General features: G+C 43.8%; 1 protein-coding gene across 1 annotated transcript in view; it reads left to right on the forward strand.

The window, feature by feature from the left end:
• THUMPD1 (THUMP domain 1 NAT10 acetyltransferase adaptor) overlaps positions 1-16,890 on the forward strand; it is a 61,268-nt gene extending 44,378 nt beyond the window's left edge. The window contains exon 4 of the mRNA XM_078665092.1: positions 15,840-16,890. Coding sequence (XP_078521218.1) covers positions 15,840-16,222 — 383 coding nt within the window. The 3' untranslated portion in view covers positions 16,223-16,890. The remainder of the gene's footprint in view (positions 1-15,839) is intronic.
• The last annotated feature ends 999 nt before the right edge of the window (positions 16,891-17,889 follow it).

Genomic DNA, 17,889 nt, shown 5'->3' on the forward strand with positions numbered 1-17,889 from the left:
CCTATTTTGAGTGACATTCATGGACTATATACAAGCCTAATTACCACTGAAATACTTGTGATTTTCTGTGATATTTATTACTATGTAAATATTAGACTCCGAACATTTCTACATGTACCTGATTGACTGACCCAGGTCAGAGAGTTCTTAGGGTCTACCCCGTTGTAACTCACTACTCTATGTGCAAGAGCTGTCTTGCGAGGGTTTTTCTACTAATACATTTGTATCTATGCACAACACTTGATTGAGGGCTCTATCATGCTTCAGTCTGAAACCCTCTCTTATACTGAGGATCACATCAGAGAATTGATTGGGGGAGACACAGGGACAGCTTTCCTTTCAACCAACATCTCAACGGTTGACTTCTCATTGAATGAGAAGATCAATAAACTCGAGCGTTTGGAGAAGAAGTTAGTACGCACTAAACTACATGGCCATCTCCTAACTGGATATCTCAGGGCCAACGTCATACCAACGGGACTACAGGTCCGCAACGAGCCGGCAATCTTCGTGGATAGTCCTAAATTCAAGGAGGGCTTTAGCTTTGTGGCGAATAATTGTTCCCGTCACTGGATGGTCCTTGGGGTGGAGACTGCACGAGAGCAGGTGGAACAGCTAAGTAAAGAAATAGAGAAACTGAAGGAAGAAATTGCTAGCCACTCAGCTTTCGCTAGCGCCAAAGACACCCTTGACCGTCTCAATAAAACACTGAAAGACTTTGACATTGAAACTCAAAACAAAAAATTGGAAAAACTAGCAAAGGATATCCAATATTATATCAAGAAAAAAACTTACCCATACCTGGCTGAGGACTATTTCAAGCAGGATAATCAGGGTCGGTTTTTCTACAGAGGCAGAGGAGGATATAGGGGTGGCCAACGAGGTGGTAGAAGATATACCAACTTTTCAGATTCTTCGTACAGTGGAGGGAGTGATAACGAAGCGGCTGGACCAAGCAACTATCAAAACCAAGAACAGTGGTATCAACCAGCACAGGACCCTCCCAGCAGACAACAACAGCCTTTTTTAGAGGACAGTTCATGGAGACCCCCCCGGGGCAGAGGCGGTGGATGGAACAGACGGCCAACCAGGGGCCACAATCCCCAGAACTGGGACGACTCGAGACAGCAAGGCTACAACAACAAACAGGTGAGATTCCAGCAGGCCAACCACGGGGAAATCAGCACACGGAAGAAGACCTACCGCTGGTAACCAGGGAGAGCCCCATTATGAATTTGTCTAACCAGACATTATCCCCAGATGAGATTGGAGTCCTGAGTAAGGGCCTTTCATTCGTCCCGACTTCAGAGGGCAATCTATTCAACATCAAATCAGAACTGGCGAAATTCTTCCGGAAGATTCGTCTGAGGAGCTTCTTCCTGCACAAACCATTTACCCCGACCAGAGCCTTTACCAACCTACGACCACCCTCTACCTTCACACCCCATACTGCCATGACTAACCATCGAATCCTTACCTACGAAAGCCTCGTAATGACCGACATACTCAAGATGTGGGAGAAGCGCCCATATATAAGACACAATATCACAATGAGTGAACGAACTGCTCTCGAAGGCCTCAAGAACAACAAATCATTGGTCATCAAGCCAGCTGATAAAGGTGGAGCCATAGTTATTATGGGGACGGATGATTACAAACAAGAGATATACTCGCAGCTGAGGGATAATGTGAGCTATCGGCCGATAGCAACCAATCCGACTAATGAGATCAGAGGCCAGATTCTTGCCATCACGGCTAAAGCGAAGGAATCCGGTTTTCTCACTGAAAAAGAACATTCATATCTTAATGTGGATCAACCACGGACCCCGACGATCTAGGTCTTACCTAAAGTCCACAAGAACCCCACCAAACCTCCAGGACGACCAATAATATCGGGATGTGGCTCCCTCCTGGAGCCCCTTTGTAAATACATTGATGTTTTTCTGAAACCATTAGCTGAAGCTACCCCCACCTACCTGAGGGACACCATGCAGGTGATCAACCTGATAGACCAACGTCCATTTGACAAAGACAAACAATTACTGGTAACCATGGACATCGTGTCTTTGTACACGAGCATCCCTCAAGAACCTGCCCTGGCAACAATACGAAGAGCATTGGATTCAAGACCACAACCTGCAGAAGTCCCCACAGAATTCCTCATTGATCTCTTGGAGATCGCGATGACCAAAAACTTCTTCATATTCCAAGACAACTTCTTCATGCAGATGAAAGGCATAGCCATGGGGGCGGCCTTTGCCCCAGACCTGGCCATCCTCTATATGAATGAGTATGAACAACATCTAATCCTCGCTCCTATCAATCCATACCATGAGAAGATCCTGGAATACCGTCGTTACATAGACGACATACTGATCATATGGGCAGGAGACAAGCAAGAGTTGGAGGCTTTTACACACTGGCTCAATACTCAGTCATGCGACATTCAGTTTACCAGCACATGCAATAATGAAACCATCGACTTTCTAGACATCACCATCAAAGTCAGGGAAGGGTTGCTATATACCACCTTATATAGGAAACCAACTGAAAGAAATACGCTGCTACAGTACTCCAGCCACCACACACGGGCCCTACGCGATAACCTTCCTTTCGGGCAGTTCCTCAGGATACGGAGGAATTGTACGCAGAAGGATGATTACTTCCACGAATCAGATGAACTTATCCACCGACTAATAGAGAGAGGATACCCGAGAAGACTGGTCAAAAGGGCACGAAAGAGGGCATGGTTCAGCAATAGAGACTCCTTGCTGGTACCCAGGGATCGTCAACCATTAGAGGATAGGATGATCTGTGTGACTACTTATTGCAGCAAAAGCAATGCAATACGCAAGACTGTGAACAAACACTGGGATATCGTGTCAGACACCCTCGAAATGCGTCATCCACCAATGCATGCCTTTAAAAAAGCCAAGAGTATTCGAGACATTGTAGTTTGTTCGCTGTTGGACAGCCCGACAGCCCCCACCATTCAATCAATGTGGAACTTACCAACCACCCTCGGAAACCACAAATGCGGCAACTGTAAAGCCTGTTCACTATGCCTGGAAGCAAAAACGGTTACACACAATAACTTGACTGTAACTTTGAAGTCCTTTACGAACTGTAACACCCATGGAGTCATTTATGCAATTTTTTGTCCCTGCGGAATGATCTATATCGGACAGACTAAACAGAAAATCAAGAACCGGGTTCTACAGCACTGCAGCAGGATAAGATGCAAGACACCAGGAGCTCCCCTGGTAGAACATTTTCAAGAATACACACACACACACACCAGAGTCCTTGAAGTGGGTGGTTATTGAAAAAATTACACTGGGCCCACGAGGTGGAAATCTGAATTCCATCCTTAATGTAAGGGAGTGTAAATGGATGCAATCCTTTAATTCGGTTCAGCGTGGCCTAAATGAACTGGAAACCACATTCTCTCAGATGGCACTTTTAGATCCTGATTGAACAGAATACTAGACCTTTTCCAGGCTTTAACCTACTGAGTACTCCCTCAGAGAGACACTTGAGCCACTCATAATGCCACTATACTGCAGATTCGCCCAATCCTAAGAGTCATTGTGTTAGGCATAACTATATACATCTTTGTCTCAAGTGCCTAACCAACTGTGTCTATCTGTTGCTTATAATATTCTCACAGTATTTTTATGACTATGGGTTATATATAATGTTGTATTCTAGCAGTGTTGCAGTCTCTCATTTATCCAACAAGGGGCACGTGTTTATGGGTAAAATCTTGTACTGCTTGGTCATTACTGCAACATTGTTTTATTCTAGCTGCATTTCACGACTTGGCTAACATACCGAGCAATTCTACCATAGAATACGTTATTAACAGCACCGTATGTCATTGCCCACGTATGCAACCAACGATGCCACGTATCTGGGTACTAATCTCAATAGATGCCGCATGTTGAGCACCTTTTAGGTAGAACATCACTCGTCTTTGAGGATGGCGCTTGGCCATCTGAATTATTCTCCCAAGCGTGCCACAAGCCAACCCATTCGGAACCCAAATGCCCGACCGTTCTTTTCCCCTCTCCCCTCCTTGCAGTCTTTTAACGCGAGAAGCGAGTCTTTCCACTTGCTCCCCGAGCCCGCCGCGCTCTGATTGGCTGCTGCCAATCGAGCCCCCAAGCAGCACTTAGCGCCGGCACCTCGAGGCGGGTCAGACTGTTGCTGACAGCCGTAGGAGTCAGATGTCGTAGGCATGCCCTGCATTCAAATAGGTAAGCCCTACACGCGATCAAATTGCTGCACGTTCTGTTAGAAAGTTAGACACCCTGACGCACGACCGCTTTCTAGCAGCGTCTGTTTCCCCGTTAATAATTTATTTTACGCGGGCATTTTACCATCGGATATTATGTAAATTATACCGACAGTCCCGCATTTGTCTGAGACAAGCTAAGCCTGAATTTCCTATGCCGCATATGTTGGGCACTAAAATGACGATTATGATCAACTTCCCTTTTAATAATACTATCACCACGGAGATGTTGCCACTCCTTTGCTTGATATATTAGGGAATTTGTAGTTTCCAGCCCGTTTTTCATGGTGGTTTTACCTAACCGGTTGCTCTCTCAGAACTGCACCGGTTGCCTGAGAGCTATCACGGCCTTGCCCAGGACAGCCCCGCGCATCACTGCATGCCTAACGCCCCCACGGCGGGGGCTCTTTACCAGCGCGCCCGGGTACCCTGACCCTATACGTCTCCACGCCAACGTTCTTGCCCCGCACCTAGAGTGCTCTTGGCATTTTGATTTAGTCTTTCTTTTACTTAAACTGACCCACATATACCCTTTCATTTGTAGAAAGTAACGGATTTCCCAACGGACCGGCACCACCAGCTGGCCACAGACTTGAAGTATACCGAACCGGAAATTGCTAACCTCCCAGTAAGTGCTCCCCCTCTCCCAATTTTGTATTGTTGTACACCGGTGACCTGTCCACATTCCGGACAGCCCCTTGTAACCATGATTCCCTTACATGATTACAGGTCACAGCAAACAACATAGGAACCCTAGAAGGTCCTACTCTGAAGGCCCACACCGGGCCCTTCACAAAGTATGTAAAAAACTTGTTACCTTATTCCTAGTGCACCATTTATTTTCGCAAGTGACTGATCCACCCATTGTTATTACATTACTTATAGGCGCTCCCGCTCCTTCATGTGTCCTGATGAAGACCCCAGCCTGAGGTTTCGAACAACCCTTCTCTTTAGGGGTCGAAACGTTGACAGCCAACATTCTGTATATCTCTAAGCACAGGACTAATTAATGAATGAAAACGGATCTTGTGCTTAAGAGTCTTTTGGAACCTATCGATCTACAAATAGACTGTAGAGGCTACACTTTGACTTTCACTGTGATTATAACTCAGTCACACCACCTTTACCCGGTCCCCACTTCTACCCCAACACACCCATCCCTTCTAAAATGCTTTCCTTTCTGTGCACTGTGAGCGCGTTGATATATTTGAATGTACTCACTGTATTTGATTATGCTTTCGTCAATTCAACTTTTCTACCAATGAAGTAACTGGAATGACATCAATTCCAATGTTTTGTATTTGCATTTGATCAATTTATTGAATCCTTTGAAGAAGTGCAATAAATAATTATGCACTGGATGCCTGAACCGTCCCTATTTTGAGTGACATTCATGGACTATATACAAGCCTAATTACCACTGAAATACTTGTGATTTTCTGTGATATTTATTACTATGTAAATATTAGACTCCGACCATTTCTACATGTACCTGATTGACTGACCCAGGTCAGAGAGTTCTTAGGGTCTACCCCGTTGTAACTCACCACATTAATAGTCAACAATTCTTCTGTATTCATTCTCGGGGATTTTAATTTCTGGCCCTTAGACCCGGCAGAAGACACTGCATCCAGGAACTTTATAGATTCCCTTCTCAGCCTAAATTTCACCACCCATGTATCCGCCCCCACTCATTATAAGGGCCATATGCTAGATCAAATCTGGTCCCTGAACATCCCTGTGTCCCCCCTCACTATTACTCCTTGTTTGTGGTCAGACCACTTTCTAATTTGGTTTACTCTAAATTTGCACCGTCCCAAACGCCTAGCTCTCCCTAAAAACATCTGGGCTTGCAATTGGAGCAAGGCCGACATTCCTGCCTTGTGTTCCTCATTACAAAACTCCAACCCGATTCTGGAGGAACTCTCTCCGTCATCGCAGGTTGATGCGATTAATACCTGGTTATCCAGGTCTTGTAATCAGGCTGCCCCTCTGAAACGTGTAGCGGTGAATCGCGCCCATAATGTTAACCATTGGTTTTCTGCTGAACTAAAGGATAAGAAGCTTGCTGCTCGCCAAGCTGAACGCGCATGGAGGCGATCTTATTGCCCTATTCTAAAAACCCAGTATTCACTTTTACTTAATGTATATAAAAAGGCTATTTTGTCAGCCAAGACCGACTATTTCTCTGAGAAAATACTCTCAGCAGGAAATCAGTCTAGAGAAATTTTCTCTACCGTACATGAGCTGGCACTCTCAGACAGAACTACATTAAAACCTCTGCCCTCCCAAGCTCTCTGCGATTCCCTGAACAACTTTTTCGTGGAGAAAACTGAAGCCATTAAAGCCAATATACCTCCCCCCCCCCCCCCTTCACTCCCCCCGGCCCCGGACCCTCCCCCCAATCGGCTTTATCTGGACCATATCACTCTGCTGACCGAAGATTCGCTGTCTTTTCTGGCAGCGAAAGTTAAATCTGGTTCCCCCTCAGACATCTGCCCTGCACCCATTCTGAAAGAAATCTTTCGAGCTTGCCCGGCCCCCCCTTTGACATTCCTAAATGACTCTTTGGCGACGGGTGTAGTTCCTAAACCTCATAAATCTGCCATAATTATTCCCATCTTAAAAAAACCCGGTGCTGACCCTACCTCCCCTATGAACTATCGACCAATTTCCCTTCTCCCTTATTTGGGAAAAATTCTGGAGTGCAACGTTGCCACTGTCCTCAGTTCTTTTATGGAGGACAGTGGCTACCTGGCCCCTCGTCAGGCTGGATTCCGCCCCCGCCACTCCACTCTGAGGGTGGTGGTTTCGGTCCTGGATAGCTTAAGGGAAGGAATGGACAAAGGCCAACGTCAGGCTTTGGTCCTCCTTGATTTGTCCTCTGCTTTTGACACGGTTGACCATTCCATCCTTCTTTCCCGTGTCAGGGCAGCGGGCGTCAGGGGGCCTCCCCTGACTTGGCTAAATTCCTTCTTGAGGGACCGAACCCAGGCCGTCCATCTTGATGGGTTTTCTTCTTCTCCACTTAAGATGCACTGCGGTGTTCCCCAGGGTTCTTCTTTATCTCCTCTTTTATTTAACCTTTATATTTTTCCTCATTTTTTTTCTTCAACAGCTGGAGGTCACCGTTTATAACTATGCGGATGACCTTCAGTTGATTTTCCATCTTTCTGACTCTCCTAAATCTATTTCTAATTTTCAGTCAGATATGATTTTCATCAGGCATTGGATGAATTCTAATCATCTTAAACTCAACCCAGACAAGACCGAGCTGGTCTTGACGGGTGGAGCGTCCAGTCCCTGGTCCCCCACGTTTTGGCCCCTGGCACTTGGTTCTCCTCCTTTACCCTCGTTTTCTGTTAAGACACTTGGGATTACGTTAAACTGTAATTTAACCTTGCACTCCCAGATCAGCACAGTGGTGTCTTCCTGTTTCTTTACCCTTCGCACTATTAGGAAAATTTCAAGGTTCTTTTCAGTTCCTGCTCTTAAACTCATCATGATGGCTATGGTTCTTTCCCGGCTGGACTACGGTAACACCCTCTATAACGGCGTCCCAGCCTACGCTCTTCGACGCCTACAGCTGGTACAAAACCAAGCGGCACGCCTTATCTTTGGCCTCCCTAAATTCCATCATGCCACTGCCTTACTTAAGAACTTGCACTGGCTACCCATTAGGGAGAGGGCTCTCTTTAAACTGGGCTGCACTGTGTTTCAGGCTCAAGCAGGAACCGCCCCAGCCTTTATAAACTCTGCAATTTCCAGGTATATACCCGCCAGAGAGCTTCGCTCCTCGTCCCAATCCCTTCTCACTGTCCCACGTTTCAAGAAAATGAGGCTGGGGGGGGCGAAGTTCACGGTGCTCGGCCCTACTTTCTGGAACTCTCTCCCCCCCCAATGTTCGTTCTATTTCACTCTATCTAGACTTCCGTAAATCACTAAAAACTCACCTCTTTCTGCAAGCCTTTTCTGTCTAGTCTTTTCCCAGTTGTCATCTGAGGTTTTTAGCTGTCCTAGCGCCATGAAACCGTTAGGTAAAAGTGCGCTTTATAAGTGTTTTTAAATTCAAATTCAACAACAAAGGTAGGTGCAGTTAGTGACTACTCCCGCCTGTAGTAGAATACCTGGAGGATACCTAGGGGTCTCCTTCCAGGGGATGTATTTAGGGTGCTCACTGACTGCATGATACTTCTCTGTGGCACCCAACCGCATTGTTTAATGATGGCTTCTTTACCGTTGCACCTGCATATATAACACACTGCGGGCCCAATGGCAAAGTGTTCCCTCATTTACATGGGCCCACATTCCTGTGCAAATGAGCAAATGCTCCATTATGTTGCACTGGATCATATGTGTGCTGATGCTGTCCATAGTAAAGACGGAGCATCACAACCGTCTGTGACAAAGTGCTGCTGAGAATAACACAACTGGGGCACAATCACTTTCGGCTGTGAGGCAATTTCTGTAATATGTCAGGAATGCAGAAGTATTAACTGTAGACCTGCTAGCCATTCAGGGCTGGAAACATCCCGTTTACTTTTTCCCCAATATCCTTGATTAGCTGCATTGTGACCAGGATGAGATGGGAGGAGCTGTAGGTTATGGTAGGTCTCCAAACCTGGATCATGATGTCCTGGTCTCTGCCTTTCTGTTTTCTTTTGGAGTCACAATATAGAATACTTACTCTGGACTCCCCATCCTCACACAAGTGACCTCTTCTTCCCACATAGATGCGCACATATTACAACTCTCAGTATTAACTGTAGACCTGCTAGTCATTCAGGGCTGGAAACATCATGTTTACTTTTTCCCCAATATCCTTGATTAGCTGCATTGTGACCAGGATGAGATGGGAGGAGTTGTAGGTTATGGTAGGTCTCCAAACCTGGATCATGATGTCCTGGTATCTGCCTTTCTGTTTTCTTTTGGAGCCACAATATAGAATCCTTACTCTAGACTCCCCATCCTCACACAAGTGACCTCTTCTTCCCACATAGATGCGCAAATATTACAAGTCTCAGTTTAAAGACTGAGACTTCTGCACTACCACCTTAGGCATGACTCCAGCCACCTCTATCAGTCTAGATGTCAAGCTTCCATTAGTCGAATGTAGCTACTATTGGGACTCATTTGAGCCCTGAAGTAAACCAAAGGGCCCCAAGCTTCTTGTTCAACCTTGTGAGGATCCTAAACATTTTGCAGGATGGGTTCTCCATCAGATTGCTACCTTGATTGCTCACCTGGCAGCAGTTTCAGCTAATAGAACACCACAAGGTAAAGTAAATAAAGGTGTCCTATCTACTAAATAGTTTCCTGTTGTTCTATCCTCCAACTTTGATTTGGTTTTCTTCTTTAATTTTGCCTTCAGGTCTGAGCACATCCAGGGGCACTTGTTTGTTCAGAAGAGGATGTGTTGTTACACCTGTGTACTTTTTTTTGCCATCCTGTGTGTAACTGGAATAAGCCGTCCACATCTCCAGTATGCCCACTTCCCAAGCTGGACCATGTTCATCTTGCCCAACACACACTGTAGCACTTCCATGGAGGACAGCAGGCTAAGATGCTACTTTTAGGGATGGACGATCCATAACCCAGCAATAAAAGTCTCTGTTCTCGATTTATCAGCTTAACCGTGTCTTCACCTGGTTCAGCTTCCTGTACATGCCCTTATCTGAAAGCTACACTCTATCATAGGTTGCTTTAATTTCCAGGATGGAAAAACAAGCAGCCTGTAAGCCAGAGGTCTTCAAACGTTTGTCGGCCGAGCCCCCTAATCTAAACCTTATTACACGTTGAGCCCCCCCACCGCCACCACCACCTTACAAAAAAGGTCTGGAAGCTGGCACTCTGCATCATTGATGGCCATTCCCTCCTGCAGAGCCCAGGTCGTATAGGGCAAATAATATTAAATAAAGGTAGAGTGTTTAGTAAACTGAAGTTTTGGTAGTCCATGTGCTTATTCTAAAGTTCAAATAATAATAATATTATATCCACATTTGTAAAGCGCACAATCACCCGTTAGTGTCTCTAGGCGCTGGGGGCCGTCGGGAAGATTAAGCAAGCTATTGCCCAGAGTCACATGGTGCTGGGCTAACCTGGCGCCGGCCCCGGGGATCGAACCGTGATCCCCAGATTCCGGAGTCAGTCGCCCTGGCCGCGGCGCCACACCTCTTCCTTCCAAATGAAAAGTCTCCAAGAAAAAAACTAGCACAAAACATTACATTGGTTCTTTATTTTTCACATAAAAACCCAAAATGTAGGATAGATTAGCAAAAACACTCCCAAAACACAAGTGTGGGAGTGCAGGTTTTTCTCCACAGAGACAATGTGTGGAGGGATTCTTGCTTCTGCCATTCTTAGGTTGAGCTCCACTTCCAGTCTAGAGCAGTGCCTTGAAACAGGAGTGCTCACAAAATGTAATCGATTTTTTGCAGTTTTATATAGTGCGAACATTACCCAAAGGTATTGGAGCGCTTTACAGGAGCATTTTTTACATTACACAAGCACACATTCATTTTTTGTAAGCACAGGGAAATTAAGTGATTTGCCCAGAATCACAGGATGTTGAGCAGACATCAAGAATTGAACCTGCTCTCACAGAGAGGTGTAATGATGAGGCCTCTTTCTATATGTGCTGAATTCTGCAGCACATATAGAAAGAGGAAAAAGCCTCTTAGTATTGTTTTTGTGCAGGAAGGTGCCCCTTCCTACACAAAAACAATCCTTACACGGGTACCTGTGTTGGCGCTAGGCTAACAAATTGGCCCCAGCGCCACAGAAAAGGATAAAAATGCACCATACTGGATAAATATGGCACATTCCTGCACTTTCCCATTGGCGCAGGGCAGCGCAGCAAGGTGGCTTGTTGCGTTGCCCTGCACCACTAATTTCATAAATATGCCCGGTATGTAGTACAGAAGTCATCCGAGAAACCTGCTTAATGTATTACATGCGTACGAAGCAGACATGCAGCTACACACTTCTCGTAAGAACTTTTCCCGCTCAAAACAAGTATCCTACCATTGTAAATTGCGAGATCAGTGTAAGTGTAGGAAAAACAGAAATTAGATAATATGCACTCAAAAACTCAAGTTGCATAAAATTACAGCGGCGTTCATACAAATTTTGTACAGGCTGTTTAGATCTTGCTGTACCCTGCTAAGGCACATGCATATACTGTTATCACACACTTTGTGAAGAACAGGGTCCTATAGTAAGACTGATCCAAGGTCCGACAGAAAGCCATCTAATCAAGCTAAGCAAATAATTTAACCCCCTGCTGGGCTCGTCATGAAGTAGCCTCCTCGCACGCTCATGACGAGCCCAGCTCGTCATGATGGGTGGGATTTACAAATTCTCAGCACAGGAGGGGAATATGCTGAGCATCCATGGGGTTAAAAGTCTCCATTTCAATAAATTATGTACCCAACATCTACCTGTGCTAATTATTCTGGTCTGCTCCCATCCTTATCCGCCATGGTGCCTCTCATCTTGAGACATTCTGTTAATATTATAAAAGCAAAGTTTTACTCTGTGTTATTAAATTCTGCTCTACCCTTGTGACTGGGATTTAAAGTCATGATCCAAAGGTGGGCCCGAACCTAGATTGCTGCATGCCTAATCAGAGTGGAGTGGTCTTTGTAGCATGCGGAAACAAACTGCAAAAGCACTATTCACGAAAAATAGACACCGAAATGTAAGATACCCAAGTTTCGACCTTACTACAATTCCACCTACACAAATACCAACCGCAACCTACTTCACCATAAAGCACTTGCTTCCAAATACACCAGGATCGAGTTACTGTAATTAACGCACTTTAAAAGACCATTTCGCGCGAGGCTTTGTTTTTTTTCACCCCATCTTAGAGCCCCCTCTGGCCTCTGACCTGTGACTCCACACTCTCAGCCGAGCCCCCAGCAGCTGGAGCTGCAGAAGCCCGGGCTGAGACACACTACACTGCTCGTGAAGGTGAAGTACGCGCCCCCCTGCAAGGATGCTGCGCCCCCCACAGTTTGAAGATGTATGCTGTAAGCAGTGACACACAGTATTTTCATGCACATGTGGTTTGGTTTCATCTTTGGGTTACCAGAGTAGACGGCAAGGATAAAGCCTGAGATACTTTCGGCAGAAGAGACAATAGAAGTACAACAGAGGAAGAAGGAAGCCCTGGGTTCTGCCCATATCTCCAGTAGTGTTATAAGCAGCTGGCACTCGGGCCATTCATTGTCCCAGGTAGACAGCCCCAGCAGTTCCCAAGTCTGTGTATGTGGGGCAGAGTTGAAATGTATTGAAGCTGGTAATGGTGTTTGCAGGAAAATCAGACCTTATGGTCTTCATTTACTATATATCATGTACCCTGCCCGGTAGGTGTCAGAGCAGTTAACAAAAGAACAACGAGATGAACATGTTATAGTGCTACAGATTGAGAACCAGATGTTGCAAAGAAAACACTTGTAGCAGAAAGTAAATCAAGATAGAAACATTTAAAGAAAACATATTTACTACTATGTTTTATCTGGATTACAAATGTATAATTTAAAAAAATAATATTAAGTAAAAGCAACATAAAAGTGGAAGGAAACAGGATGAAACCATAAAAGACTGAACATATACACTATATATAGAACAATGAGATTTTAAATATAATACAGTTGGGCTTTGCATGGTATGAAGTAAGTTCCTTCAAGAGGTGACAGTGGAGAATTAACTGTTCTATTTTGGTACTTTATCCGCATAGGTCCTTATGGATAGTTTCATATCCTAATTTCCTTAGGGATAGGTCCATAGGAAGAACTTTTTATGAAGAGGGAAAGTGTATTTTTCCCTTAAATTGTTTTTTTTCCAAACGAAGCTCTGCAAAATACCTTTTTGGGAGTGCATGTCTTCTGAGAGAGTCAGGATTTTGTGCAGAGTAATTTTGAGCCCTGCAATGCAGAGTTTAATGTACAGTACATGCCAGCTTAAAGAACATTCAGTTTCAGTGGGTAACCATTTAAGATGATGAACACAGAAGTTATCTAGTTTTAGTAATTAGCTATACATACCTGCTGGGAGCAGGGGGTATCTGGTGTACTCCTCTGAGCAATGTATTGACATAGCCCAATCTCATAGGACTGGGAAATGAGCAACCATTTTGAAATTAGTCTCAGAAAAGAAGAGTGAGTATTTTATTAGGAGTGAATCCTAGTGATCATGTGGAAATGGTGATTACAAACTTTAGAAGTATAAGGAAATATTGCCGAGATTGAATAGGAACCAAGCAGTGAAGCTGGTATATAATCCAGAATTCTGTTTTTAAAGGGTTCAGTTTAAGATTGTGGGTAATTATGATGGTATGCACATCTTTAAAACTGATAGATATAATTTAGTTGGAAGAGAGCTGTGTAGTGTCACTATAGTGAAAATGAGATGTTGGGGGTTTCTCTAACTAAGTGAATTAGTGCCTTTACTTAATGAGGCAAGTATTCAATTCATAAACCAATTAGATTTTCAGAGCGCTACTTGTCATTCATGCAGGTATCCAGGCCCTGGCAGGGTTCAGTTCATTAGCCGAATAGCCAAGCCTTCAGGGACTTTCAGAACTCTGAAAGCGACGGGGACATCCATAGATGAAAGGTCTTTCAATGACTTCGCTGCTAGGTAGGAGAAGGAGCGACCTAAGCATCTGCTACGTCGGATGTGGGTGATGAGAGTTAGAGAATGGGACGCAGAGCATATGTGTCTGGTGTGCTGATGGAAGTTAGGGCGGTGGTTTAAGTGGGTGGGTCCACAGTAGTGTAGCCTTGTATGTATGTGCCAGAAGCTTAAACTGGCATATTTTCTGTAGAGGGAGCCAGTGGAGTTCCCTGTGGTAGAGGGTGATGTGGGATTGTCTAGGGAGATCCAGGAGGAGTCTGTCGCAGCGTTCTGTATGGTCTGTAGTCAGAGGAAGTGAGTTGCGACCCCCTGCGTAAAGAGTGTTGCCATAGTCCAGTCAACTGAAGATGCGGGCCTGGGTGATTGCGCGCCATGTGTTTTGCTGAGTCGTTCCAGTTAGTTTGTTGTCCAGAATGTTGCCTAGGTTCCTAGCAAGGCTGGGATGAGGGTGGATTGGGGGGGAGGGGGAGAGTAGCAGTATGTCAAATTTATGATGGTCACCGGGATGAGTCAAATGGGGAGCTTTTTTTCTGAAAATCCGTACCTCTGTCTTGTCCGTGTTGAGCTTCAGGTAGTTGTCCTTCATCCAGTTGATGATGTCTGCCATGCAGTTGTGGAAGTTCGTCTTGGTGTTGGTCACGTCTTCTGAGAGGATGAGTTGCATGTCCTCGGCTTAGGATACGATGGTGAGTCAATGGGTTTAAGCAAGGTGTAATTTTTTTACATTACAGTATATATGCGAGAAGTGGATTGAATATGACAATAGTTCTGCACTTACCAGGGTAGTCTAGATGATTTCCTTGCAGTGATGCTTTACATACCAAGGATATATGCCTACCGGCTATACACTGGTCCTGTACGTAACCTCACAATGTCTGTTGCACGAATCTATAGAATTACTTGTTCCAGCCCTAGCAATGAGAACAACTGCCGGGGCATCCTGAAATGCCCTGTGCCACATTTCATTACCTCCACTTGTGAAAGACCAGTAAATTCTACGGCTCTATGTACCAGTCACATATAGTGGTTTAGCCATTAATTTATGGTAACCATGCACACCGTGCTCTCATTAAAACGAGAAACTCTCACAATGTTGGCAATTAATCTTAAAATAGATATTTTAAGATTAATTACCAAAATTGTGAGCGTTTCTCTTTTTAATGAGAGTATTTCAGTAAATTTTTGCCTGTTCTTTTTCCACTTTGTTTTAACGTGGTGATAATGGAATCGCAGTGTGCTACGCATGAACATTCTCTTCTTCATCGTTTTTTTGTAAATGCCAATTCATTTGTGTTGCTTAGGTAATCAAAAAATGTCCTAGTTAATATTTATTTGTGTTATTGACAGGCTGCCTCCACAATTGGTAATACATGCTCTTTGGGCACTTACAGAAGCAAATGAATAGTTAAAGGTGCAGAGCCATACTTGCTTTGTTTCTTTATGCAGAATTTTCTACCTGGTTGACTGGATGGAAAGATGCTACACATGACTACTCCTGGCAAGCTATGACTGTGTTTGGGAGTGCTCCTTAAATTGTTTCAGAAGTCCGTAATCTCTTTTACTTTGGTTCCTGTAGAATTACGCTTTCATTTGGAACAATTTCCAGTTTTTGAATTTACCTCTGTGAATGGGGGCCTTAATGTTTTGCCTCCTTCTGCAAGTAAAAAAAAACATTGTGCCTTCAGAGCATCGATAATAAGTTGGTTTTGATGAGTACTGCCACTAGGTTTGGAAGCCATATGGTAATCTTAACAAATGTAGCACAATAAGATTTTGCACCCAGATATGTTGCCAAACATTTGTCACAAAAACAGACTTTTCTATTACTTTGTACCATTTAATATATTTTGCAATATATTGGGTTAATTCAGACTCATTTTTTTTTCATTTTGTCATTTAGGAATTGTGGGAAGCCTAAATCCAGAGAACAAAGTGGATCTTACTAATCCACAGTACACTGTCGTCGTTGAAATTATCAAAAGTGTCTGCTGTATGACTGTTGTCGAAGATTATGTTCGTTTTCGAAAATATAATTTGCAAGAGGTTGTTAAGGAAACCAAAAAGGAGACTGCTCAGGATCAACCTAAAACGCAGCCGGCTAAAAACCTCACAGAAACCCAACAAACAGTAGAAACCGACACAGACCGAAAATGTCAAGAAGAAATCATTACAGAAGCAAAGCCGGAAGCAGGTATGCAAGCTGAGAGAGCCACTGAAACAAATGAAAGTGCTTCAAAACAGTTGGAAGATCACACAGATACAAAGCAGGAGGACCCGGAATAATATCTGAAGGCGACTAGTGAATTCACCAACACAGAAGGGGCGACAACTAGTTTGGACTTGCTCTTAAGCACAATGCAGATGGTTTATTTGCTGAGGATGTGTTTGTGTGCTAGAAATGTACATTTCTTTTATGTTTTAATACAGAAGTTAGTATACCATAAATAACTTGTAAGTATGAAAGTGCTCTATGGCGTTTAGTAATTTAATATTGTTTTTCAGTGTAGCAACCAAGTTTGTGTGGATTTTAATAATCCTAAACTGTGCATTATCCCAGTAAAGGAAATTGGATTGTTGAATTTAGTTTTTGTAATAATTGATGCAAAACAGTAGAGAATCTGTTGCATCAAATTCACCATTTTTTATGGATATCAGTTGACCTCGTGAGCATCGAGGTTCATGTTCAATGTTTGTAGGCGCAGGCCAATATACATAGTTTCTCAAATGGCAACTAGCAGCAGGGAGAAACAATGGCAGTGGAATAGATTAAGAAAAATTATTGGTGGGAATTTGTCCATCATCCTGTTTTTGTTTAATGCATATGAAAAGGTTACTTGTTTGTGTTTTTATTAAGGGGTGCCACAGTGTTGAGGCCTAAAAGATGTTGAACTGGAACTTCTCGTATTTGTGCATATCAAGTATGTGGCAAACATTAAACCATTTTATCTTAATTGCCTTTAGTTTCTTTTTATAATCTGTAATCTTCAGTGTATCACCGCATATTACAAACCCTTAAAATGGCTGCATTTATAATTTTCCATGTCTTTAATGTGTTTTCTTCCATCTGAATGGTAGCTCTTCCTGAGAAGAAGGAACGTTTTAAGAAGTCCTTGCTCACATATCCATACAAATGGCACTCTATATTTTATTGTTTGTTTCCTTGAACTAAAATTATGCTTTTGTTTCATACCACCCTTGTCACTAGAGGTTATCTGGGATGTATGGGAGATGCTCTGATTGGCCGAGCAAGAAGTCCTCTTCCATAATCCTGGTATGCAGATGTGGGGGAAGATTCTGACTTTTGCACAGTCAATGCTGCTTATGAGATGTGGTTGTGGGTGATGGGATAGATTAGTTGAATTGATATATATACTTGGAGGTGAGTTGGTTGTGTGGTTTATGGTTTCTGTTGCTGATCAATGCTTATATAGGAAGGGGGAATGAATTACTGGGCAATGAAGGGATGTCTGATTGGGGGTGGATAGATTAAAATATAAATACATTGGTGCGCATGAATGCATGAGTGTGGATGGATGTATTTGTCGGTCTGTAGATGGGTAAATGCAAGCATGCATGTATTCTAGATTGGATGGACAAATCAATGTATTGATTTGTGTGTTAATGGGTGAATTGAGGCATGTGTGGTGATGATTGTGTATAGATTGGTAACTGGTAGCTGTTGGAAACTAGGTGAATGGACGGGTGTTGGTGACAAATACGTGTATAGATAACATGCGTGCCTGCAGTTGTGCAGATCATTGCATGCATAGGTGTAGTGATGAATCGACGTGTGGATAGATACATGTGTATATGTAGATTTAAATGGCGTGAACCTAGCTGCAACCAGCAGTATAGTAGAATTGTAGTTGTAGTCGAGGGTTATCATTAAAGGATGACATATGTTTGAGGGAAGGAGAAGGGAAGGCACAATGTAGGATGGCACTCAAGAT

This window comes from Lissotriton helveticus, chromosome 10 (genome assembly GCF_964261635.1).
Source record: "Lissotriton helveticus chromosome 10, aLisHel1.1, whole genome shotgun sequence".
NCBI lineage: Eukaryota > Metazoa > Chordata > Amphibia > Caudata > Salamandridae > Lissotriton > Lissotriton helveticus.